Source organism: Passer montanus, unplaced genomic scaffold (genome assembly GCF_014805655.1).
Source record: "Passer montanus isolate IOZ18808 unplaced genomic scaffold, ASM1480565v1 scaffold2, whole genome shotgun sequence".
Lineage (NCBI taxonomy): Eukaryota > Metazoa > Chordata > Aves > Passeriformes > Passeridae > Passer > Passer montanus.
Genome location: NW_024366591.1, coordinates 5,348,464 through 5,373,696, shown reverse-complemented (window position 1 = coordinate 5,373,696; position 25,233 = coordinate 5,348,464). Strand labels below are relative to the sequence as shown.

The following is a 25,233-nucleotide window of genomic DNA, read 5'->3' as shown; positions in this document are numbered from 1 at the left end:
CTTCAAACTGATTGAGTTAAAATAATTTCTGATTCATACATGAAAGATGGAATTTTTGCTTTTGAAAAGTTTGGGTAAAGAGCAAGAAAATTTGAGAGATCAAAATAATTAAAAATTGAAGAATTCATATTAATATCAGGATTTAAGTTAGATCACCAGAGTGAAAATAGTGATTAATGAAGGGGGAAAATCACAAAATAAGTGATTCAGTCTAGAGCCCTGGAGTTGAAAATATGAGGACAGTTTTGTAGACATGACTTATTTCATTGTTTCTACCTTTAGAGCTGCTGGCATGGATGAAACTTGGTTTGTTTGATGGGAGCGGGGGCTGGCTTTTTTTGACAGTAGTACTGTTGGCATTGACGGGAGATGACTGGAATGAGTTGGAAAGAAAGATGCCATCTGAAACTGGGCGAGGCTGGCGGGAGGGCTGCTGTGGCTTAAGGGTGGCAGGAGGAAAGTCACCATAAGATTTTCTTGTGCTGGAGTACTTATCCTGACCTGCTAGATTGGAATCCTCCTCCTCCTCATCATCATCATCATTGTATGCAACAAACTTGGCAGTATAAATCGTGTCAGGGGAGAGGACCTGTGTTTTGAGGTAAGAGGTGTTTCGCTGAGGTGGGGGAGGAGGAGCGTTAGATGAAGGGGTTGGGGATGGGAGTTCATATTCCCGTGGAAGTGGAGGTCTGTACAGACCAGGCTCGTCAGGTTCCAGCAATCTTCGTTCAGCTTCATCGTGCTGCCTGCGCCTTTCAGCCTCTAAGCGACTGTAATACTCCTCTTCCTGGCGCCTCTGAAAGCCCAGAGGAAACAGAAACACAGTGGTCAGACATTTTAATCCATGAGATTTAAGCTTTTCATCACTAAGCTACAATCATCTTCTGTCAATCTTTTTTGTCTCCTTTTCTGGCAATAAGCAGGGCATCTATATTGGACTTGTACAAAGAATATTTACTACTAAGAGTGAATGGTATTTGTGGGTGCACTGGTGATTGGCCAGTGGTCAAACCGTCATATTTGCAAAAAACCAGCAGCCATCCAGTAACACCCTGTGTTACTGGATGGCTGCAAGTTTACCACTGCCTGTGGTCACTAAAGCAACTGCCTGTGTAAACTAAGGGCATTCAAACATTTATTACTCAAACTGTAACTACAGTTAATACGGTGCCAATTTACAAAAGCTGTAGAGAATCTGTGGGAGAGGAATACAACTAAAATTAACTACAACCTTAAAAAGGAACTTTGTTATTTTTCATGCTTACACAATGTAAATGAGTCAACAGAGCCTTGGAATAGATGACTTCTAAAAAAGTTTCTAGTATAAACATCAGGAAAACTACTTTCACACAAAAAAATTATTACAAATAAATTTTCCAAAACAGGCATCAAACAAATACTGTTAAAACAGAAACTATGCTAATGATATTTATATGAGGTTGCTGTCTTCTATGTATTCTTCCTCTTTACAAGACTGTTCTGTTTTTAAACTAAATAACATTTAATTCTGTTCAGCTGTTGTCTCAGACACATTGTAAATTAATATAAGGGTTTATTCAGTAATTTGATAACAAATGAGGTGTATTTGGGAACTATATGTACATTACAAAACCCTTTGGGTATAAGTTTAGTGTAATTTCTGCTAGGAATATATGACATTTGAAATAAACATCATTTCTGGTTTTAATCCACATGTTTTTAAAAAATCCACCTTAAATGCTTATCTGTCCAACACTGAGTCAGTTATCCTGAAAAAATAATAAATAGATCTGATCTTGTTCATCTGCAGCAAAGATGTGAAACTCGTACTACTCTCTAAAACCATTTTACTGATAGTACTGAGTTCAGAATTGGTAGAAGTATCTCAGTCAACATCTGTCAGTGAAAACTCTTTCAAGTGTGATCCAAATGTCATTTGGCTGCATCATTGTCAGAAGTTAAGAAAGCCATAGTTGTTTTCTCTTGGTTGCATTTTTTAAGGTCCCTAGAGTCTATTTTTAAAAAATTTCCTCACTGCAGATACACCTTCCTCACTTCTCTCTTATTACCACCTCTTCCACTCACCAAACCGTACTGTTTATGGGCAACAATTTAACAAAGCTTGAAAAATAAATGAACATAGTTAAAGTATTTAAAGTTTGGGGGCTTTTAAAATGTATTTGCTCAATCTTCCAAGATGAACAACTTTAAAAGCTAGCCTTCTCTCTGAAGTCAGTGTTCCTAAAAGGCAAACTGAACAAAAGTAACTGCTTTCTCAAAGAACAAAAGGGTCTTAAGAAACATGCTGAGTCAAATAAGTTGCTTTGTCTTCTAGTTTTATCAGTAAAGCTTGTCATATTAATGTATAATGTTTCAATGGAACCAACAATTCTGAATTTTTATAATTTGACTGCACACTTATCTGCTGAAATTATTTACTTGCTTTCTAGAAACCACTTTCCTCCTACATTCCAAACAAAAACCAATATGGAATATTCATCACTGCTCCATCATATTTCATACTTCTCTCTGTATCTATATTAAAAAATATTAGAGAATATCTAAGTGCCATCTACTGGGACACAGGAAAACCCAACAGCACTAACTGAGCCATGATAATAAAAAAGGTATGCAATTTATGATGGGAACTGAAGGGAAACAGAAATACCTAATTTCTTCCATAATTTTCAGAAAGGCCCTGAAGGTAAGAGCCTTGCCACTGCCAAAAACCTTCAGGCACTAAGCCCGCAGTACTACTTCAGCAATACCAGTCAACTCCAGCCAGCAGGAATGGGCTGTTTAATTCCTTTATGGTTTGGATAGAACAAACTGAAGCCTTGGGCCATGACCCTTATCACCACTGTGTTTAAACCCTGCTGACCCAACATTGAGCTGGTACTGGCCAGGCTGAAGGGGAAAGGCCTGCAAGAACCCCTGTGGCACTCAGAAAACCACAACCTTTTCTTCAGCCTCTCTCCTGGTCCGCTCCTCCTCTTGCTGTCTGCGCTCTTCTTCCTGCCTGGCCCTGTCCTCTGCTTCTCGTTTCCGCATTTCTTCCAATTGTTGCTGCCGTCTGCGTTCTTCATCCTGTAACTAACAGAGACACAATTTTAACTGGTCACTCACATGGGCAAGATGGGTCAAAAATGTACCAAAAAATGTAACTAAATACTGGCATCTAAAAATAACTCATTCAGGAGAAAATGCCATGCTACAGATTCATTAATACAATTTCCAGTCATTATGAGTATGCTTTGTTATACTGGCTTGCCTAAAATTGCTAAGGGGAAAAAAACCCAAAATACAGGCGCACAGAACTACATACATAAAAGCACAAATTACACAGGGAGACATTTTTAGCAGTCATGTATGAACTCCCAGTAGAAAACTGAGGTGTCTCATGTCCCAAAGAGCTTCAATAACCATAGTCTCATAGGTACAGTAAAATGAAATTAAATACTTGGAACCAACAGCCCACATCTCCAGCAGTCAATTTTTTTTTTTTTTTTTATTCTGGATTAGAATTTAAGCACTGGAAAATCATTACTCAGTCAAAGGGTCAATCCATTTAAAGTAAAAGGCTCATTCAGCAAGTCTACAAATAGTCTTGGGAAATAAAATCTCCCACTGTATCTGCAGCACATGGGTTTTGGAAAAACAGAGAGTAAAGGAAAGAAAACTTTTGACTACTGGGATGAAACAGCTCACAAGAACAACTCATGTCCAACAGACAATACTGGTTTATATACATGTATGATGCTGCACAGACAGAAAAACTGAGCACAATCCAAACTTTGCATTTTTTTTTAAAGCTAACAGTATATAAGCCCTTGATGGACAAGAATATTCACTGGCCCAAAAACAAGTAGAAAATAACTGGACTACATGCTGTGTTATTTCTTACTGTTGCATATGTTTTAAAGTAATTTTTTTTCCTCACTTTTTTTTAAAATCCTTATTACTATAAATCAACAAGTGATTTGATCTTGCTATAAACTGCATGTAACAGGGATACTTTTCTACTCCTTTTTTTTATTTTATTTTATTTTACAATCCAAATTCACTTACAGAAAAAGACCCTTAAGACACAAAACAGTACAAGAGAGAAAGAGAAATTAAATATTAATAGACTTTGTAAGGACAACCTTCATGCAAGTATCTTCCTCGCCAATTAATTAATAAAAAAAGTATAAACAGTTCGGCTAATTTTCTTACAATTATTTCCCCCCGTTGTTCATTTTTGAGTATGAAAGCTAAAGAACAAAATTAATTTGGTGAATATATTTTAGAGGATGCTACGTCCAAGTAAATTCCCCTTATTTAGGGCTAAAACTTTGTCATTCCTAACTGAAAAAACAAAGATCAAGCTCAGTTTGCACTGCAGAGCAGGGAACAGAGTAGTTAACCAACTCCCTGCTTGGATTAAGACTTCTTGTCTTAGTTATTAGAAAGACATTATTTTAGCAAAGGACATAATATTGCTGTCAAAAGGAAAGATAGCTTGAAATTCACAAGTGTTTATACAAGAGAAGTAATTTCCTCTTAATAATAAAAAAGAAGAAGAAAAAAAACAGGCAAGCAAAAACTGCATGGTGAGAAAATACAGGAAAATTCCTGTCCCAGGTGCATTACAGAAACACCCTGAACATGGCAGTTACTGCTCCCAGGTTATGGCATGGATGCCTTATTGCTTAGCAGCAAATATTCCTATTCAAAAGCACTTAAATGGGAAAGAATTTCCAACTAAATAATAGAGAAAGTAGGACTAGTTTATCTAATTGTCTTCTGACCATAACTAAAGAAAGAAGAAGGCAGAAGTGACCAAGCTGCCCACCTGGGAACTGTTGTTATCATCTAAATCGTAAGAATTGTGAAGACAACTGTATCCAGGTCAGAAGCTACTCTAAACATAATACTTATAGGAAAATGGCTAAAAATTGTATGGAAGGCAGAAGTGAGAATACAGCAACTATTAAGAGATGACATTTCATTTCTTGATGATTACTAACTAGTTTCTACTTTGGAGCATTCCCAGACCAAGGCAGGGAGCAGTAGGTTGATGAGGTATGCCAGAGCACTTGCAGGTGTTTGTAACTCTGTGTGTACAACAGTATCCAGTTCTAACTTCACCCCAAATTTTCAAGATGCAAAGGATAATCAGCTTTGCATCCCACTTCCAGTGAGAGGGCTGTAGGATTCCCAGGTTGCATATTTTGATTGGTTGCTTCTCTATCCCAATCAGTTTTACTTTTGTTTACAAGTCATGTTTTCACCAGATTTACTGTATTTCCACTATCTCCTCCAAAGCCACGTGTTTATATTTTAAGAGGAAAGAGCAACTAATTTGTACAGCCACAGTGATGGAGAAGAGCATTCTCTCAGCTGTAACCAAGCAAAGCATCTGAGCACAAAGCACCAATTCTTTTCCCCTGCTTTGACCCAGCTCTACTGCAAAGTGCCAACCGTTTGCTCAGTCACACAACTTTGTCTCCTTATTGCCAACATATACTCACAGTGCTGCTTCTACACCTAGAAGGGCAGAGAAGTCCACCTTTCCTCCAAGCTATTGCTCCTGGTAAAGGGGTCAGTGGGTTGATCCTATCAGGAGTGTTAAGATATTCACAGGACTAGCAGGCCATTCTCAAATCCAGGACATCTCAAATTTCAGAAAATGTTCATTTCTCCAACCACTGCTTATAACACTCTAAAAGATATTCCAGGAGAACTTTAAATTTATACCTATTTATTTAATGACAGCTAAAAAGGTGTGTCAGATCTCATAGGGCCTGGGGAATTTAAAAAACAAACACTATCTAAGCTGACAATTCTTGTATTAACTGTTCATCACCTTCCTTCAGTCTTGTAATTAGCAGAACAGCTATCAACAATGCTCACCCCTAGACATACAAAAAAAGCATAAAACATGACAACGTTTCGTTGTTGTTGGTTTTGGGGTTTTTTTAGAAACAAAGTAGGAATTACTTGGGTATATGAAGTGGCATTGTTTAGATGCATTTATGTCTCGAAAGTCACGTGAATAGGATAAAAATAACGAAATTATGAATAATCGCTGGGTGTAGTGTTCAACTATTTTAGAAGTATCTTGCTGCTGCCTTTTTTTAAAGCTAAATTTATGAACATCATAAATCATCAACTGATTCAGGCCATGCATCCATCTAGGCCAGTACTCTGCTGTCTCTGACCATGGCAAGAAGAGCTGCACATGAGCCTGCCCTTTGATGCTAGCATTCCCCCAGCACTTAGCACATAGTTAAAGATGTCAGCTGGTACAGTCTTGTCTAATCCTCTGAGCAGCTGTTTGCCAGCGTGGTATCTATGCATCTGTCTAATCCATTTTTCAAGCTGGTGATACTGTCTGCCTTCACCAACCTCCTGTTGCTGAAAGATCCAAATGTTTGCTGTCTGCTTGGAAAAGCACTTTATCTATCTAGCCACAGCTCCAGGAATCAAGGTTTGAGCAAAAAAATACAGGTAATAATTAGAAAATATTGATAAGATTCTAAGTCTGAAGGATCCATGACTTCTGGCTTGCCCTTAAATTCAAAAAGGTGAAATGCTTCACCTGTTCCACTGCTGTAAACTGTTTAACACTCACGAAACACACAGATAACAAAACTGAGCACCTCATATTTTATAGGTTACCAGAAGTATGCATTTTAAAAGGTGATTTTCTTTTTCATAAGGCAGTGCTGAATATCCAAATCCATCATTTGAACCGACACATTGACAGTTTTTCCAAGCAGCACAAATGAAATTTTACTAACATCCCCTTTCCTTTAAAACTGGTAGACTAATTACACAGAAATTGACTTTGAAGGGGATGTATTTCTGCTCTGGAAGACTACAAAACTCCTTCTCCATGTCCAATAAGTGTAATAAAATACAAAATTAGCTGGAGTCATAGCAATTACTGCTCCAGTTTGAAAGCCTGTCATGTTTTAGATGCAAGAGAATAGTATTAACCAATTGAAACTGAAATGATATTGTAACTTAATGATTGCATGCTTATGCAACCAACTTGGAAATATCAGTTTGGAAGTGATTTCTGAGTTTACAATACATTTTTGTGTTGATGTCAAAACCAGACATCTGTAACACCTGCAAACAACAGGGTGTCCACATGTGCTGAAGAAGTATGCTGTATTACTAGGCTCTCAGTACAATTTCCCTTCAAACTGTAAAGGAAGTGTTCTTAGAGCTCTTCTAAAACCTGCATGGTGCAAAAGGGAAAGGAAGCAATCTTACTTCACAGCCTGTTCATTCAAAGTTATTAGTAAGATTTTGTAAACAAAATTGCACATATCAGCAGATACAGTTTTATGTTAGACCACTGCTGCAAGAAATCAAGTCTGCAAGCAGAACACAACATCTAAGAGGAAGGAAACACAGGGAAAGGAATCACCATATCTGAAAACATTCAAATGCATGCTGGCAGTAACTTACTGCTTACAGTATTCATAATGATCTCTGAACACCCAAAGAAGCCAAATCATCATCCAAAGCACATAGGGCTGTTAATAATAATAAGGAACTGAAATGGGAAAGAGATATTGAAGAGAAAGAAACAAACATACCAAATCTAGAACAGAGATTGCTGGCACAGCAGTCTGCTGCAGGTAGTAAGAAAAGGGAAAAAAAGAAAGATGCACACTGTAAATAAAGACAGGTTAGATATGTGATACTTCAAAAGCATTTTCTTTTATTTGTTTAGTTGGCTGCTTTAGAATGAGGAACTGAATGGACATAAATGTGAAATACAGAAATTAAAACAAATAATCCAAAATGTTTATCAGTATTGACTCATCATGGATCTACCTCAGTAGATCCACAAAGATGCTACTTAACTGCATCTCTAAAAGCAAAACGTAATCAAAATTAAAACGTTAATTCAGTTCAAGACAACTGTTATTTTTTCATTTCAAAATGTTCCAAAAAGCTGTAAGAACTTAATGCACAGTGTTTTAAAGCCAGCACTTGCAGAGAAGACTAATATTGTTATGCAATACAACTGGTTTTTTTTTTTAATTAACATATCGGTTTCTTAGCCTTGCCACAGCAAAATTTTTAAGACACTGTTTGTTAAAATGGCAGTTCTACATGAATTTTTATGCCCACGTAACTGTCTATGTGCCACAAATGTCCTGTTAGCAATGCTGGACTTTAGGGAAACTTGTTTGCCGAATACATACTTAGTTTTTTCTTTTTTCAGTTTCCAAGTTTGAGGTGTCTATTGTTTTGCACAGCAATAAGTTAGGCATAAGGGAAAAAAAAAGGAAAGCAATGCAGACTGCAGCGAACATGAGAAGAGTAAGTTTAGGAAATGAAGCTGCCAAAACAATCGTGAACTCAAATCCTACTCAAGCCACTAGCTATTTCTGTATGTCAAAACAAGCATGTCCAAACATTTCTCAGGAATTAAACACTGCTTATCACAGAATTAGGTCAACTTTTCTAGACAAACACACAGAAGACACTGAACATATTACAGAGCTAGCTTTTAAGCCTGGAAAAGCGTAGCTATTGGTACGTAATTTTGGAATCCATGCAGTTATTCAGGAAAAAACAAATTTTCCTATAGACACTTTTTCTCAGTAACAGGAGATTTAGCAGAGTCTTGGGAGACAACAGCCACCAGCAACAGTTGTTAAAAATTTCACCATACTATCGAGTTGTATTATCTTATTACATGTATTATGAGCTTTCACAGAACTGAAGCTAAGGTAAGCAAACCTCAGATGCTGATTAATCTGGACACCATGAAAAATCCAGGCCTGTAGGAGTCAGAGCTCTAGACAGGGGGTACACCACCCAAAACCACACAGCTCAAGCAATGGTCCCTCCACTGCTGAGGTCAGCACTGAGGGGTGGTAAAGGTAGAGGTAGCAGCTGTATCAGACCAGCAAGTTGGAATGTCTGTTTAGCTCACTACTCCCTGGAAACCGTATGCATTCAGTGTCTGTGTTCATGACCCAAAACTATAAATAAAAACTTTTAGAGGTAAATACACTGGGGAGGAAAGGGAGAAATTACACTATTTTTATTCCCGATTCTCCTACAAACTTACGTAATTTCAAATGTTTTTGCTTACCTTTCTGCAAGCAAATTTCTGCTATATTTTACCTTCTAACCATACTCTAGGTACATGGCAAAAAACCTTTATCCAAAGGGAACTTCTCTCTCCCCAAAACCAGAAAAGTAAATCCAATTGCTAAATTGTATTCTATAAAAGGTAGCTTTGTACTTTTGCAATACATTACTTAACTGATGAAACCACTCTAAGTCATTAATTTTAAAATAAAGCCATTTACGAAAGTGTCATCCTCTTTTACTCTCTAAGAACATCAAAATACTCAAAGCATGAAAATCCATCAAGCTAGAAATTTACAGTATTTTTTTCTAGAAAGGATTTTACCCTTGCTCTTCTTTCTGCCTCCAGTCGCTGCATGATGAGCATAGTATCCACCTCATCATCCTCCTCTTCATCATCATCTTCATCTTTTTGCTTTGATTCTTGCAGTCGCTTTTGGAACTGCCACTCAAGCATGAGTTTGCGGAGGCGGTCATTTTCTTCCGCTGTTCGATCAGGTTTGTTCTGAAGTTCCTGAATCTCTTTACTCAGCATGTCCACGATGTGCATCTGTTGCTGCTTCTCCAGCTTCTCCTTCGCATCCCGTTTCCACGGATCTGGAGAGAGGCTATCACCAGAGGATAGTTCTTCCTTGCTGATAGTAATGTACTGCAGATCTCTCCGCTCAATAGTCCGCGGCTGCTGTTGGGGCTGCAGCTCTCGAATAACTGTTTCTTGAGACCTCTGCAAAGTTGAGGGCTTTTCTGATTTCACTTGTTGAAGGGAGACGGGAGGAGCCACAGGCTGAGCAGAAATTAGTGGCTGAGAACGCATTTGGCCCAGTTTTCTCTCCTGCTCACGACGTTTCCTTTCTCGTTCTTCTTCCAAACGTGCCTTTTCCTTTTCATACCACCTCTGATGTTCTTCTCTTTTTTTACGCTCAGCAGCAGCTACCTGGGAGGATGCTTGTGCTCCTATCTGATTTGGAGGAGGAGGTGGAGGCAGAGGCAAATCCATTTGTAGTTCATCAAATTCAGCAGCATAATGCACTGGAGGAGGTGGTGGCGGAGGGGGAAGATCTGTTCTGATAGGCTGGGAAATGGCCACTGGAGTTGGCTGGCTAGTGGCTGGAGTTTTCCAACGGCCAGGCCCACTTTTAGTTAAACAAGAACCAGGCGACACTGGTTTGGAGGAATGGTTCAGGTGTTCCTGGCTAGATGTGCTAGAATCCACAGATGAATTCATCCACTGATCGCTGTCTGACTTCCGATCAATGTACTCAACATCCTTTCGTATAACAACTTCCAAACGATTCCTCTCTGGCTGGAAAACTTTGTCTCTCAGCTCTTCCTGGGAACGAGCTACACGCTGAAAAATATTAAACAAGGCATGTGTATCACAGTCCATCCACATTAAAACATATTTGAAAATGGCTTACAAAACACGTTCTTATTACTGAAGATAATTACTTTTACTGAATTTCACCATTTCCATACCCAGTAGGTTTCCCAAAACCAACAATAAAATATTCTTCTCTGTCTTCTTAACTCATTCAAGCGATGGAAGACTTAGCAAGCTCCTGGGAACTGCCTGGTAACTGGACTGGGAGGAATGATGAATTTAAGCTGGAGTGTAAGCGGAAAACTTCCCCAGCTTGCAGTTTCTCAGGACTATCCCTGACACCCCCTCCCCCACGTGTGAATACAAAAGTCCTGGTAGCTCTCAGCAGTGGCTCAGTCATACCAGCTCTGCCATTCAGACTTCAACTGGTTTCACTGAAGATCTTTCCTATTGGGAAAGCAAACACAAAGGCTGCAGAGAGAGAAAGAGAGCAAGAGAGAGCGAGAGAGAGAGAGAAGAGTGCCTCTGTCTACCCTCCATTAACAGGAGAGATGCCCTGCAGGAAGTTCCCATTACTAACACAATTCAGGGTACAGAATCCAGGCAGACAGTCTAGTTCTACCTGTTCCTGGAACATGAGTATAATGAACTGAGATTTTTGTCACTTTAGTGCAACACCAAGTCTTTTTCTGTAGAACCTCTGGGTACCATTGCGCTGAACAACCACCTGAAAAGGAACACTGGACACTGGAACACTGGACCATAAACCAGGATTATTAAATCTGTTAATGATTTTCTTGAAGCAAGTATTCATACTTTGAATGTTAGGAACTGCTAAGTACTGAACACACAATGCACCAATTATCAACAACTGAGAAGACTAACAAAGCAAACTCCTTTTATTTTCCTCCGTCAATGACCTTAACCATGACCTCTAAAGAATAACTTCTTTGAGAGGAACAAGTGTATTTTTTATGCTCTATTAGTCCAACAGAGCTGAACACAGTTATTTGTGGTAGACTTGCTGTAAAGATGCACCTAGCCAAAGTTTGCTAATGCCTTCAGAATAGAAAGCAGACATTTAGCAGCTTTTTTTACAAGGCCAGTTCTCTCTGCAAAGATTAAAGTGATTTTTTTTTATTTTTGTAAAAGTTTTTCTTCTGTTTTCTTCTAATTTTCAACTTTAAAGAACTATTGTCTGTCAGGGAAAAACTATTAACACTTTCAGTGCTAGTAAGGAGTTAAACATTCTATTATGCTTTAGCAAAATCCTTTTCTGCCCTGCCTTCAGCCTTAAGGCTGTATCTCAAATTCATTGTCTGTCAACGACTTTAATAGATGGGCTTCATCTTTTCCAATTTAACCACCTCATCTAAGCTACTCACTTAAGCTTGTTTTAAGTAGGGGAGAGATTCATATCCAGGCAACAATTATCAGAGAATTCAGTTAAGACAAATGGGTAGGAACCTTTCTCTGGAGACACCTGCCTCCCCTTCTGCCATCACTGACAGAAAGCACGTAGATGTTAACTATGCAGCTAAGATTAAGTGAGATGAAATCATGAAATGTGGAAGAGTTAAGCATGGAAATTCAGTTAAATATTTCTGTATCTTTTGCCAAAGTCTTTCAACTTGCAGCATTCCCTTTCAAAATACCGTCCTACTTTGAGCAAAGCATCTATTTTTTTTATAGCCCAAATAACAAGAACTTAATTTCTATAATACTAAAAAACCACTAAAATAAAAGTGACTTTTTTACTGAATTCACTTGCCCATACATGTGTAAGCAACCTATAAACAATTATTTCTTTGCTTACTTATACAGAATTTCAAGATAATTTACACAACACCTTTTCAAAAGTAAAAGATAAGCCTGGTGTAAACCTGTGCTCTTATCACTAAGAAACAGCACCAAAAAAAGAAAGAAAGGAAAAAAAAAAGCGCTCTATATTATTAAGTCTGGTGGATTAGAGAAAGAAGATCATCCAGTAAGTAGATTTAGTAGATCTAGGTTTAATTTCCTGTATGGATTTGAGTGAAGTTCTCACTAACAGGAGCAGAACAACACTGTATTTGAATTTCTAAAAGTACAATGGGTGTAAATTTATTCCATGTCAAGATGCATCTACACTTTGATAATAGATACTATTTGAAATTTTATCTTTCTTTTTTTAACTAGAAGCAGGGAATGTGTTTTAATGAACACCTTGGATAGATCTCAAAGAACTGTTTTATTTCAATTTTAATACTTTATCACTTAAACAACACACCCTTCAGGCAAACATTTTTCCACATAAACTTTCTTGGAAGAATGGAGATTTAGTTTGCTTTTCAGAAAGCCACAAAACATTTTACAAGATGAACCCTACTACCACTTACACCCCATTGTCTCTAACAGGAAGATTAAAATATCCCAGATAACTGGTCTGCAGGTAACAAATTCTGTGAAAGGAAGGGGGGGGAAAGACAAAATGAGAAAAAAAACCCCCAAACCATAGGGGTCCTGAACCCAAGCCCATCTTGGCAAAAGTAGAGTTGTTCCTATCTTATGGTATAGTTATAGAGAATTCCTATTCTGACAGAAGTCTCTAGCAGTCCAGGAATGGAAAGCAAGCAGTTTCTTTCTGTTTTGTTTCCTCATACTGAAAAAAATTACTTCTCACCTGCATGGTAGTATTGATAGAATGATTACTTTCTGCCTGAAGCTGTGGTTTTTCATCATAATTTGGCCACTGACTCTGAGCTGGACCCATTCGATCCTGTGACTTTGAAGCTGGGAATGTGAAATATTCTCTAGTATAGGTCTGTGTTGGGATGGGATAAGCTTCAGGTCGTGGTGGCAGAACCTGCTCCTGAACAAGGGAGAAAAAAAATAAGGTAGGATTCTCTAATCACATAGATCTGTATGGAAGATTGTTCTAAACATGCATTTTCCAATTATTTTATTTTGGCTCCTAAGAGCATTACTCATCTGGGACAGGAGATGAAGAGGTTGCCTAGTATCAAATATAACTGTGAGGCTATGACTCATGTTTTTATGGTCTCAAAGCGAGTATGCAGCATTGTACTAACCTAAGAAATCACGAGGACAATCATGAAGAAAATTTAATGAAATCAGTGAAAGCTTTCTAAACCTTTCATTAGCTGTAATAAGAAAAACCCCACCCAGTCACAAGCACCAGCACTATGGTCAAATAGTTCAGTAAGACACTGGTTTGACTCAAGCACCTTGACACTACTAATAGATAAAGTTTAATAGCCAGCATTTTGCTTGCCATTTCTGACCTCTGTACAAAGATTTCCAGTAGAGACTGAGGTTATTTTGGTGGTAGTTCCAGATGCATAAGCATTCTTTCCCCCAGGGCTTGGAGGTTGATCTGTTGGAAAGTTAAAGGAAGCATTTATATGACTGTTAATAATAATTTACAGACCTTAATAAAGACTTAATAAAGTAACAGTACTCATAAAGTAACTACTATTTTTTCTCTGAGTAGTTCTAGCAGGAAGCTTGCTCCAAATGTTACCACTACACTGGTATTTTAAACGCAATCCATTTTTAAAAACAGTCACCCACTTTTGAATACAACAGCCTCTGAAACTACTGAAGGAGGAATCTATTCCCAGAAGAAGGATAACCTTTCTTACTTGCTACATTGGGACTGGAACGATGATCAGCCCTGTTCTTCATCAATCTGTCATCCCCTGGCAGCTTCTTTGGTTCACTGTACTCTGTCCACGGCAGCTGAGGACTCTCAGGTGATCCATTTTGTGTGGAATTGTTATACAGCTCAAAACCTTCACTCTTTGGTCGAGGTTTACCTGTGCCATGGTGGTCAGAAACTGTAACAGTTGGATATGTAGTTTCTCCTTTTCACTTAACTACTGCCTAGCATACTTTTTTTGAAACCAGAGCTACCTTGAGCTTGTATTTAAAATTTAAGTTCCCAGTAAAGCAAATGCTACATTTAAAAATCTTTCTTTCTTCAATTATGCAATCCCAATCTTCTATCAAATATACAGAATTCCCTCATCTGTATTCTTCAAAAGAACTTCTGACAAGGTACCACAACTGGTAAAACTAAATATGTTATACTGAAAGGTCTCTGGATGACTGAGACATATGGCATCTGGGATGGTGTTGTTAACTGTGATAAAAAGGATTTGTTCTTTTAACCCATTCTTTCCTATATTGGTACTACCCTGTATGTAGAAAATGTCTTCATTAACAAAATTATTTCCTTTACAATAATATTTTTAATTGGACTTCAATGTGTCTTTTGTTAGTAGCCTGAAGTAGGATGATAAAATAGAACATTGGAGAACCAACCAACCATCTTATGATCAGACACTGAAACTTAAGGAGATAAGTTTCAACATTTCTAGTTTAAAAAAAAAAATAAATTGAAATTCAATGGCAAAATACATTCCAGGATTTCTGTTTACATTTATTTCTCTCCTGCTAGTTACACTGCACTCTGTGGTTACAAGGAAGACATTCTGAGAGGAGAGAAGCTCTTATAAAAGGGACAGAAAATGCCATTAAGTTTAATGCCCTTTATATTAATTATATTTCATTTGTTAAAACAAAAAATAATTCAAATCAGATTTGTGTTTAAATGCATAATTAATTTTGAAAGGTACATGTGCAAAGGATTTATTAATTACTAGACTAGGAAAATTTCAAGCAGTATTTAAAACCAGATGAATTTCTGACAAGGAAAAAAATTTCCTTTTTTCTGTGCAATTACATTTCTTTTTTGATTTAGTGCTATAGTAATACTTGGTAAGATACAGTAAATTTTTGTATTTTCTGCATTCTTATGAATGCAGGAGGCATACTTAAAAAGCTGTTATATTAACATCAATATTAGTATCTTTACCTCGTTGCATCATTGGGGATGGCTGATTAAGCAGGGTTGCCAGACCATGGTAAATTGCACCTTGTTTTGCTACTTCTAGTGTTACTACCGAACCTGTCCTAGTCATAAGTTCTGCTGCCCTACAAAAAAAGGTAGAGCAAATAAAACAAAATTCAGTTAGGCACTGTTTACTTAGTTACCCTTATGATCAGTAATCTGTTGCCTGACAAAGCACTCTTTTTCAGATTAATACTTAAAATCACTTTGAAAAAAATTACAAGATAATGACAAGAAGACAGGCTTATGCACACAGACAATACAATACCTATGAGCAAGTACAATATTTAGTCCCAGTTTCTGCTTCAAAGGTCAGAAGCCAAAGTATTTAAAATTAGAGTTAAATAAAGATTGTTCAAAACCAAAATCCAAATTTATAACACCATCTCGTCTATATAGATAACCCATATCACATGAAAAGAAGAGAAAAATAGTACACAAACAGTTGAATTTGTTGCTAATGTTATCCATAGGCAGTTATCAAACGCCAAGACAAAGCCTAAAGTGTAAAAAACATGAGCTTCTGCCCATTTTGGTACATTATTAAGCTAACACTTTCTTCATATAAAAACAACCAAGGAAAGCATTCCGTACCTCTCCTGGGACAGGCCCACCAAACTTCGACCATCCACACTAAGCAACTGATCCCCTGCGGCCAGACGACCATCCTAAATAGGTATTCAAGAGAAGAAAATTCATACACCACTGCTAACATGATCTCCATTAAAACAATCAATCATTCACACAAACTAGTAAACAAAGGATTTTCAAGCATTTACGAAGGCTCTTACTACTTTTGAAATTGATGATTAAGAATATTACTAACCACATCTGCAGCACCTCCTTTCACAACAGACTTGACATATATTCCAAGTTTGTCTTGACCAGCACCCTACAGAGAAAGACACATTAATTTAGTTAATTTATATTTGATCTCTTAAGCACTCCACGAACTTTAATCAAAATTTTACATGGCCAAGTAAACCTCTATTTTCTCATTACTTTCATATATTTTCAAACTGGAGAAAAACCAACTACGCAGAGAAGAGTCACATTCAATTAAATTAATATTAAAAATTTAATAGTAGGCCTATTAAAACTGCAAGCTTTGTTAGAAGCAAAGAATATTTGGTCTTAATGCAAGTTTGAAATAAAAAACATACATTAACTAAAATTTATATTTTAGAATTTGCTCTAGTCTCCTTCTAATAAGAAATACTTATTCACACTTCTACACACGTTAATGATGCCTCTTTGTATTATGTTTTTAAAGAGAACACTGTACCCCAGTGAAACAAGGTAAATTGCAGACTACATGAAAAAGGAATAGAAATTTTTTTTACATTCATTAGGACTGTAAAGGAGCCAGTGTAAAGGAACGGAGAGTGCCTTTACCATTACATAAACAAGTAAAGCAGACATAAGTATTTTAGAATTGACAGAGCCAATACTCAAGTCTAATGCAAAACCATGCAATTTTGCTCATAAAACACCTTTCTTAAAAGTGTTCTGCTATATTTTGAAAGGACTGTTAACAATGAACTTATTCCAAGACAGATACCAACAGATACCAAGATACAAAAATGGAAGCATCTATTCAAGCCATGCTGTTGGGTCATCCACATGCTCCAATGTACAAGACACCACACAAATCAGTCCAAATGTTAGTATCACAAACCTTTAAATTGTCTCTTATAACATAAGACTATTACTTCTCATTTATCCACTACAGCAAACAGTGCCGTTTTACTCTGCAAGTCACTTAGGAGAGTGCTAAGTATGTTTTAAACAGAGCACCAACTTAATTGTAACATCATTTTTCAAATACAACCCCCCAAGCTGCTTTGATATTGAACATACAGCTTCCTCCTTTTTTCCCCTTCTCCTTTTCAACTCCTTTGTTTTGGCAGCAAAAGCATGCATCGCTCCCATTGTTATAAGAACCAAGGTGAAGATTATTCCAAAGCTAGTGTTACACAGACGGTTCTCTACACAAGTGAAAGACCTACTTTCACTAAGTCTTAGGTTAATCCCAAATGTTTACACAAAAGAATTCCTTCAAGACTTATGATTCCAGATGAACATTCTACGTGTCCAAATTTTTCATAATAATTACTTAAGCCATACTTATGGATAAAAAGGAAAAATGCAAAAAATAACTGAAATATGGATACTTTCTTTGTCTAGAAAGAATACAAAGAAATTAAGAGAGTTTAGTTCTTTTTTGGGTTTTTTTAAGCTCTAAAGAAACATTGCCATAACTGCAGAATAATTTTAACTTTATACCAGAAAAATTCGCTAAAGTTATGAGAAATACAAATCAGAAGACAGCTAGATAAGTGTAATGGAATTTGAAATCACGCTTCACAAATCTCTTTGTTGTTCCCTCAAGTAACCAAGATGTATATGAGGAAGGATGTTCTAGCTGAACACCTAGACTTCCAAGATGGACATCACAAGATCTTTTAGCAGGAGCTGTTCAAGACTTTCAATAAGAAAGAGCTTGTCCTTGTGTATTAAAAACAGGTTCAATAATAAATCGAAAGTTGTTAGTTTTCACAAGGAACAGAAGTTTGCAGAGGAGCCCTAAATGTATGTGCTGTTTACCCTGCTCCTACATGTTCCAAAAAAAAAGTGCAAATAACAATAATGTAACTAAATGTACCAAATAGAAGATTCATCAAATAAGTCAAAACCAAGAGTTGCAGATCACACGATGCTGAACACTGGAGCAATAATGGGGTGAAGATGCACTTCCCTGGTTCAAATTCAAATGTGAAGTAATGTTTCAACCTTCTAAGGTGCTGGTTCCTATCAGGGCACTGTTGGCAGAACCAGTTACCACCTTTCCTGGCTGGGAACTGAAAATTAAATGACAGTGTTTATACGTCCCTTCCTCTGCTTCCAGCCACTAAGACAAGCACCTTGAATTCCAAAGGGCAAAAGAATCAACAGCAACTTACCCACCCACCCTTGCAGTTATAACCTCATGTATCACATCTGTCATTGCAGGAAACAAACACAAGCTTTTCTTGGTGGCCACTGACAAGGATAACCAGATTCCTCTGAAGTCACCTGGAACTGACAGCATTTTTATTCAGTCCTAACTTCAAAGGATGCTAACAGGAATCTCTTCCTCTTCGGTCCAGAAATTCAGACAAGGATCTGTCTCATACAATGATTAGGTAAAAACAAGGAAACCTTTGGAAGAGCACTGCCACTTAAAACAGTGCACATATTAATTATGCAACTTTGGTACTAATTTCTTGCATCAGACACTATATTCATCCATATAAATCACCCTTCTCATGCTTGATTATGACTCTTAGGCACATTAAACAAAGTTGAAACCTTCTGTATAAGCCCATGATACGTGGCTTATATTGCTTCGCAGATAATGACGAAATAAACATTTTCAATTGCACAAACACCCATCAGAGTGGTTTCTAAACCGACTTTAACTCCTAAGTTTTAGTCACTGTTTTCAGAGCTATCTTATAATAGCTGAGAAATCTGGAAGCCAGCAGAACAGAAAAGAACAAAGCAAAAATCACCATGGTCACTAAAAATCTAAAAGGGTCACATTTAGAAAACTGCTTAGAATTCTAATTACTCCCTTACAAAATGACACTAACAGAACCATAAGGTTCAGGTGATAACAAGAATCATCAGAAACATACCTTTCTTGAGAGAACACATGGGCACCTCAGCTCAGCAACGATCAAGGAACGGAAAGCCAACGAGTTGCACTGATAGAATTATTTATCATCTCTTTGATCAGCCAGTAGAAAACACTTTCTTACTTCTCCTATCACATCTAGCATGCTTCAAATTGTAAAACATAATCAAAATGCAACCAACCTCCACCCTGCAACTCTAGCTCCAACCCCCTTTGCACAGACAGGGACACCTTCCACTAGACTGGGTTGCTCAAGAGCCCCATTCAGCTTGGCCTTGAACACTTCCAGGGATGGGGCATCCACCACTTAGCTGAGTAACCAGTTCCAATCCATCACCACCCTCACAGTAAATAATTTCTTTTGACCATCTAATCTAAATTCACTATTTTTCAGTTTAAAGCCATTTCCCTTTGTCTTGCCCTTCTATCAAGTCCCTCTGCAGCTGGCTAGCTGGCCCCCTTTAGGTATTGGAAGGCCACAATTAGGCTACTCTGGGACTTTTACTTCTGGCTGAACAATCCCAATTTGCCTGGCCTTTGCTCACAGGAGAGAAAGATCTTACACTTTTGGTATGTTATTTGGCTAAAGGCACCACAGCTGGAAGATACCGTATCAGTTGGATTTTTGCTCTAACTGCGCCTGTACTCTAACCCTGGCAGTAATTCTTCATTATGATTAAAAGGAGCTGGCATTTTACTCTTCATTTTTTCTTTTCCAATGTTTTTAGTTTGTCAGTCTCTTTCTGGTTATTTTAAAGGTAGTTATGACCAGATGTGTTAGCTCCAAGTCATCTCACTTAAATACAAAACTAATGCATTTTGAAAGCATAACTATTATTTTAAAATAAATCTCTGTTCAGATTACATTAAAAAAAAATCTTTATCAGTTACCACATCTACTCATGTCTTATTAGGACCAGTGAGCTTCTCTAATACACATGTCATTTAACATGTTTCTAATGATAAACATGTACAAGCTTGGGAAGACTTCTCACTAAATACCTTAAAATCAAGTCATCACCTTCCCTTCAACTTTTACCCTAAGCTTTACGGTAACTTGAGTCCAAATTCCTAATTTCTATTGAAATAGACTTGATTCTGCTTTGCTTCTACCTTCCAGAAGGCAGCATCAGAAAGAAATATACGTGTAGTCACCCATACTAAACTCCAACGTGAATAAAATTCTCATACACAACACATGGGTTTTCCTGTTTGCATTTACTGGCTTTACAATAAAACAGATTTCTTTGTGAACTACTAATTAAACTGCTTTTCTTTCAAAGGAATGTGAAGGTCAACATAATTAAAATTATTCCCCCACAAACAGAGCAATAACATGGGTGTATTAGTAACAAAAGTATGCTAAACCTTCTTTTCACTTAATTTTATTTTCTGCAGTCATTAATACCAGAAGCATGTGTATCTATTTGGCTTTTAGTCCAAGCAGAAGAACACAACTCTAAAGGAGTCAGATGACTGTGGAAAGCAAGAATACAGTAAGCATAAAGAGATGGCTTATTCCATTTCCCTGAGATTAAAATACTGAAACCTACAGCATATTTTCTCAAATACACATAACCAAATACAAAATCAAAAAAATCTTTATTTTTCAAAAAATAAGATATTCTATATTTAAGTAAGCCTCATTCACTGTACCACACTTTCTAGTGCTACCAATCTACCCATTTTGTTTCACACTTGGTGCAACTTTTTCCTGCAATCCTTGCAGAAAGTAAAAGATACCCTTGGGAGTAAAAATTTGGGAAAGCCTCCCCTATAAGTAATAATTTAAGGAAAAAACCCACTAAACTGCTACTGCTGCTTCAGTTCACCTGGGTGACAATATTCCTGAACTGAACTGACTATAACACTACTCTGAAGACTTATCTACTTTTACAATGCATAGCCAAAACAGAAACCTAGGGGGAAAAAAGTTCTATAAAGGAAGATATTAGCTGAACAGAATTCAACAAATAGTGAACTGGGGACTGGAGAAAGGAATTTAAAAATGCTAATACCTGAAGTACATCAGACCTAAGCTGCAATATGAGAAACACCTCCATTCTGTGCTTTTACAATCCAGTTAAATAATCAATACACAAAACCCTTTATACACAAAGTGCATGAAGCGGAGAGAACTAGTTTGGAGGCCAGAAGTGAAGCACTATCCACACATTTTAGGATTTTAAAAAATCCTATAATGATAATTACAGTGACAGTAACAGTGTACTTATACAGAGTGTCAGGAAGAAACCCACCTGTCTGCTCCCATGTTGTCTCACACTTGGAGCTGTGCAGGCACTACTGTGTTGTGGCAGGTCCCATGACAGACCTGGCTGGAGACTCAGCTGATCCCCGTCTCCAGTTCCCCTCCTCCCAAATACGAGCTTTGTTTTCCACTTAATCAGCTTCCCTAAATTGTTTACAGCACAGCACGACTGTTCATAACAGTGCAGGAAAGGAGGTTGCTAGGTGAATGTTATTTTCAACCCAACAACTTAAACCATTTGAAATTCTTAAATCCTACTACAGCTCACTTATTGACTTTTCAAACAGCTCTATGTAGTGTATACAAAACAACTGTATTATAGTGGGAGCTGAGCTCCAAAGCAACTACAAAACAAACACTCACATACATGCAGACTCCCACACAGAGAAGTAAACTACACAGTGGAAAATATCTTCATTTTAAGCTTCTGAATGGCTGCATGGCAAACGCACTGAAAAGACACTTCCCAATTTTGCCAAGTCCCACACATTCCCCTTCTAAATGTAAAAAAAAATCCTAACTTTAGCAAGGGATAGAGATGAATGACACATGCAGAATTGATGAAAATGCATGGCTAAAAAACATAGCACACTTTTACTCCTGTAATTGAACAATGGGATAAAAATGTTGTGTTCCTGCCCCCCTTTTTTTCCCAGAAAGGTTTACTAAGTTTCTGAGGCAAAGTATGAAATGATTCTTGAAAATAATCTTCTCCATGCTTGGGCTTATTCATCTTTAAGATGCAGAAAGCCAACACATGAGGAAAACTGAGGCAAGCTATTAAATCCAGTAGCCAAGATGAAGCCACACATTTGCATGAGATGCAATACCTGTATAAACTACAAAATAGTTCTTACCACAGAACAGAAAAATCTTACAAGATGGAGTATAAAATTACAACCTAAGGCTATAAATAAAAATTTTTAAAAATGGCCTTGAAAAACCAAACCAAACCAAACAAAAAAAAAAAAAAAAAAAAAAAAAAACAACAAAAAACCAAGGACATAAAACACAGAGAGAGTTTATTAGGCATTTGGCTGATGATGATTGTTGAGCTTCCCATCAGTACTGTCCCAAGGCCATGAGTTGCAGCGTCCACGCAAATCTAACTTCACCTGAAAATATCACCAGAGACTGGAGCAGAGAACAGCTAACCAGCTGGAACTGCAGCAAGAGCTTCCAGTTGTTTCTAAAAAAAACCCCACTATTTATCTTGGAGATGAATGAATTCAGACAGACTGGAGCCAACAAAAAACCCATTAAAATCTAACAATTAAAGGTGACATTAAAATCTCACCTGAGAGATAACTTTTTTTAAACATACATAAATAACATTAGTATATTCTAACAAATGTGCTCTTATACATGGATACATATATATTCTTCTCAACTAATTCAGGAAAAGTGCTTGCTAAGTATTCATATTTGGAATATTAAGACGTAATGAAGACTGTAAACTTTCACTTATAATTGTCTTCTAAATAGCAATAGGATAACGGGAAAAGCTGAACTAGATCTCAGGACACATCACCTTTCATAAAGGAATTCAGTAAAGAATTTATTGAATAAACAAATAAATAAATTAAGTGAATTGCTTTCCTGTAGGGCCTGAAAAGATTGGAAGAGTTCTGAGAACTCATGCACCTATGGAAATACATAGCAGTTCAAGAGGCAATTTTGGCAACTCTGGTCAGCACAACTTCAGCCTCTATAATGCTGATACATTACATTTAATATGGCACTGACACAGGGCAGGGGAGCAAACAACTAACCACTACAGTACTTCAGTAAAACAGAATCTGAAAGGTGAAGAAAATATACAACCTCTCCCCAGTGTTATGTTTGTTTAGAGGATTTACATTCTCAAAGTCACACAGACCTCAATCTCAAAAAAACAAACAAAAAAACCCCAAAAAACCAACAACCCTACAAATTCACTGGGAACAGCAGGAGTATAGAAGGAAAACTAATTTTATACAAGAGCCAAGTCAATTTAATGCATAAAAAAAAAGCTCAGCTGAGACAATGCTACAATAAAAATTTCATACCTGTTGTCCAAAATGGTTTTTGCCCCTTTTAAGCCTGGTGCAATTTTCTGCTTAACTACAAAAATTCTGTCATGTTAAAGAAGCCAAAGGAGCAAGCTGGATAATGTAATCTAACCTCAGTTTTTGAGACAGCCTAACAAGAAACAAGTCCTTTTCCATCACATCCATTTATAATATATCAGTACACAGTAGCCCATAATTGTTTGCACAATTAGGATTATTTTGCAAGCCCCTCCTTGCTCTGAAAGGATTGTGCCCAAAATATTGCATTTGCTTAAAAATGTCACTACAAAAACTAAAAATAAAAGAGGCAGCATTAAAGAATACCTGACCAAAACAAACCATCACAGCTACTTCTATAGAGTATTCAGACCAATGAAGAAAAAACAAACTACAGTGACGTAAAAAAGAAATTGCTACTCCTACATCAGGAGGATGTAAAATTGAGGATGTACAAAAGTACCACAGTCACAAATTAACAAACATGATAGATTTATTCAGAGTAGTTAAGGAACTAGTGTTGCTGCGTCACAAGCTGAGTTTTATAAAACTTCCTTGTCAGTAACAGACACAGGAAACTTTGGCTCACATACATTCCATTGGCCATAAAATCAGAACACACCATACAGTGCAACTGTATAGAAAAGTCACAGTTTGAACAACAGGAATATCCGACAGACTTCTTAATGGGAGCACCACAGCTATCCATGAGCTGGTGAGTCACCACAGAAGAATCAAAAGCAAGCAAAAGAAATTCTGCTTGCTCCTCCTATCCATCTGGTATTTGCCAGGACAAGCAGCCATAAAGGCATGGTGAAAACAACAGCCAGCTCCTTCTAGTGAGAATCAACATGCAGCTTCATTCCCAGGTGAGCCACTCATGCTGTAACATGCTCATGGGGATCTGCCACCTGCAGAATGATGGCTTAGAGGTGCTGAGACACCACACAGTCCCACCAGTATCCCAGTCTGAAGAATGAGAGGGAGTGAAGGCCCATCTGTTGACCAGGTGCTAACCTCTTAACAGCTGAACTAGTCCCATGCCCCTACCCAACACAGGTGGATCACAAAACAGCTGTACTTTCTGTGAATTTAGCAATATTCATGCAGTTTTAGGAGACCTGTAAAACAACCTGGTTATTTTAATACCTATAGTAAGAACTAGAACTACAAAAACTGTTATAAAAACACTTTTACAGTCGTTAAAAATAACAGAATTGTATTAAGCAATTGCAGGAGGAATTAAGGAGAAACTATGCATCTGCAGAGCAGACCTGCAATACAGCACCTAACCAAACCGGTGCTGCTCCAGACAATTAACAGAAAGGTCTTGTCATTACTTGTTCTGAAGCCTCTTTTGCCCACACCTGTTGAGCTTATATACTTTTTTTATCACCCTGATCAAACTAAAGCAATGAACAGCTTCCAATGAAGACTGGCAAAATCACACCTGATTAAAAAAATACCCTTCAATAACAAATTTAAAAAGTTAGATGTTCTAATATTAAAAAAGTTTTAATATAAAAGACAACTTTAATTTCCATAAAATGTCAGTGTCTTCCTAATGATCTTTCAATACAGAAATGTACATTTCTGTCTTAAGTACATATATATGTAAATGGTATCACATTTCACATAAAGAGTAAAATGAAAAAGTGGTCCTGAACTGAAAGTATCTTCACTCTCCAATTATACTTTGAATCCACAAAAGTGTCATACAGTCACCAACCTTTTAAAGTAATACTCCAATTCAAGTGGCTTCAGATATGAAGACTATATGTCAAAATATTTCAATAGGTCACATAAGCATACATCTTTTAAAATAAGTAATTTTCAAGATTTTCCTAAATTCTTCATATTTATGCAAACATGAAATAAGATTTAATTTTAATAATGTAGGTATCACATATATGT

The 25,233-nt window shown here is 37.1% G+C and overlaps 1 protein-coding gene across 24 annotated transcripts in view; it reads right to left on the bottom strand.

The window, feature by feature from the left end:
* The window catches only part of AFDN (afadin, adherens junction formation factor), a 115,704-nt gene that overhangs the window by 6,689 nt on the left and 83,782 nt on the right, over positions 1–25,233 (bottom strand). For 6 of the 24 annotated variants that reach the window (XM_039706878.1, XM_039706882.1, XM_039706886.1 and 3 more), the window contains 10 exons: positions 16,150–16,215; positions 15,918–15,991; positions 15,288–15,406; positions 14,053–14,226; positions 13,693–13,784; positions 13,071–13,259; positions 9,413–10,435; positions 7,575–7,610; positions 2,938–3,072; positions 277–796 (listed from right to left, as the gene is read on the bottom strand). In XM_039706878.1, coding sequence (XP_039562812.1) covers positions 277–796; positions 2,938–3,072; positions 7,575–7,610; positions 9,413–10,435; positions 13,071–13,259; positions 13,693–13,784; positions 14,053–14,226; positions 15,288–15,406; positions 15,918–15,991; positions 16,150–16,215 — 2,428 coding nt within the window. Of the gene's footprint in view, positions 1–276; positions 797–2,937; positions 3,073–7,574; positions 7,611–9,412; positions 10,436–13,070; positions 13,260–13,692; positions 13,785–14,052; positions 14,227–15,287; positions 15,407–15,917; positions 15,992–16,149; positions 16,216–25,233 lie in introns of those variants that run through there. The other 18 variants (XM_039706890.1, XM_039706901.1, XM_039706898.1 and 15 more) reach the window with 11 other exon arrangements.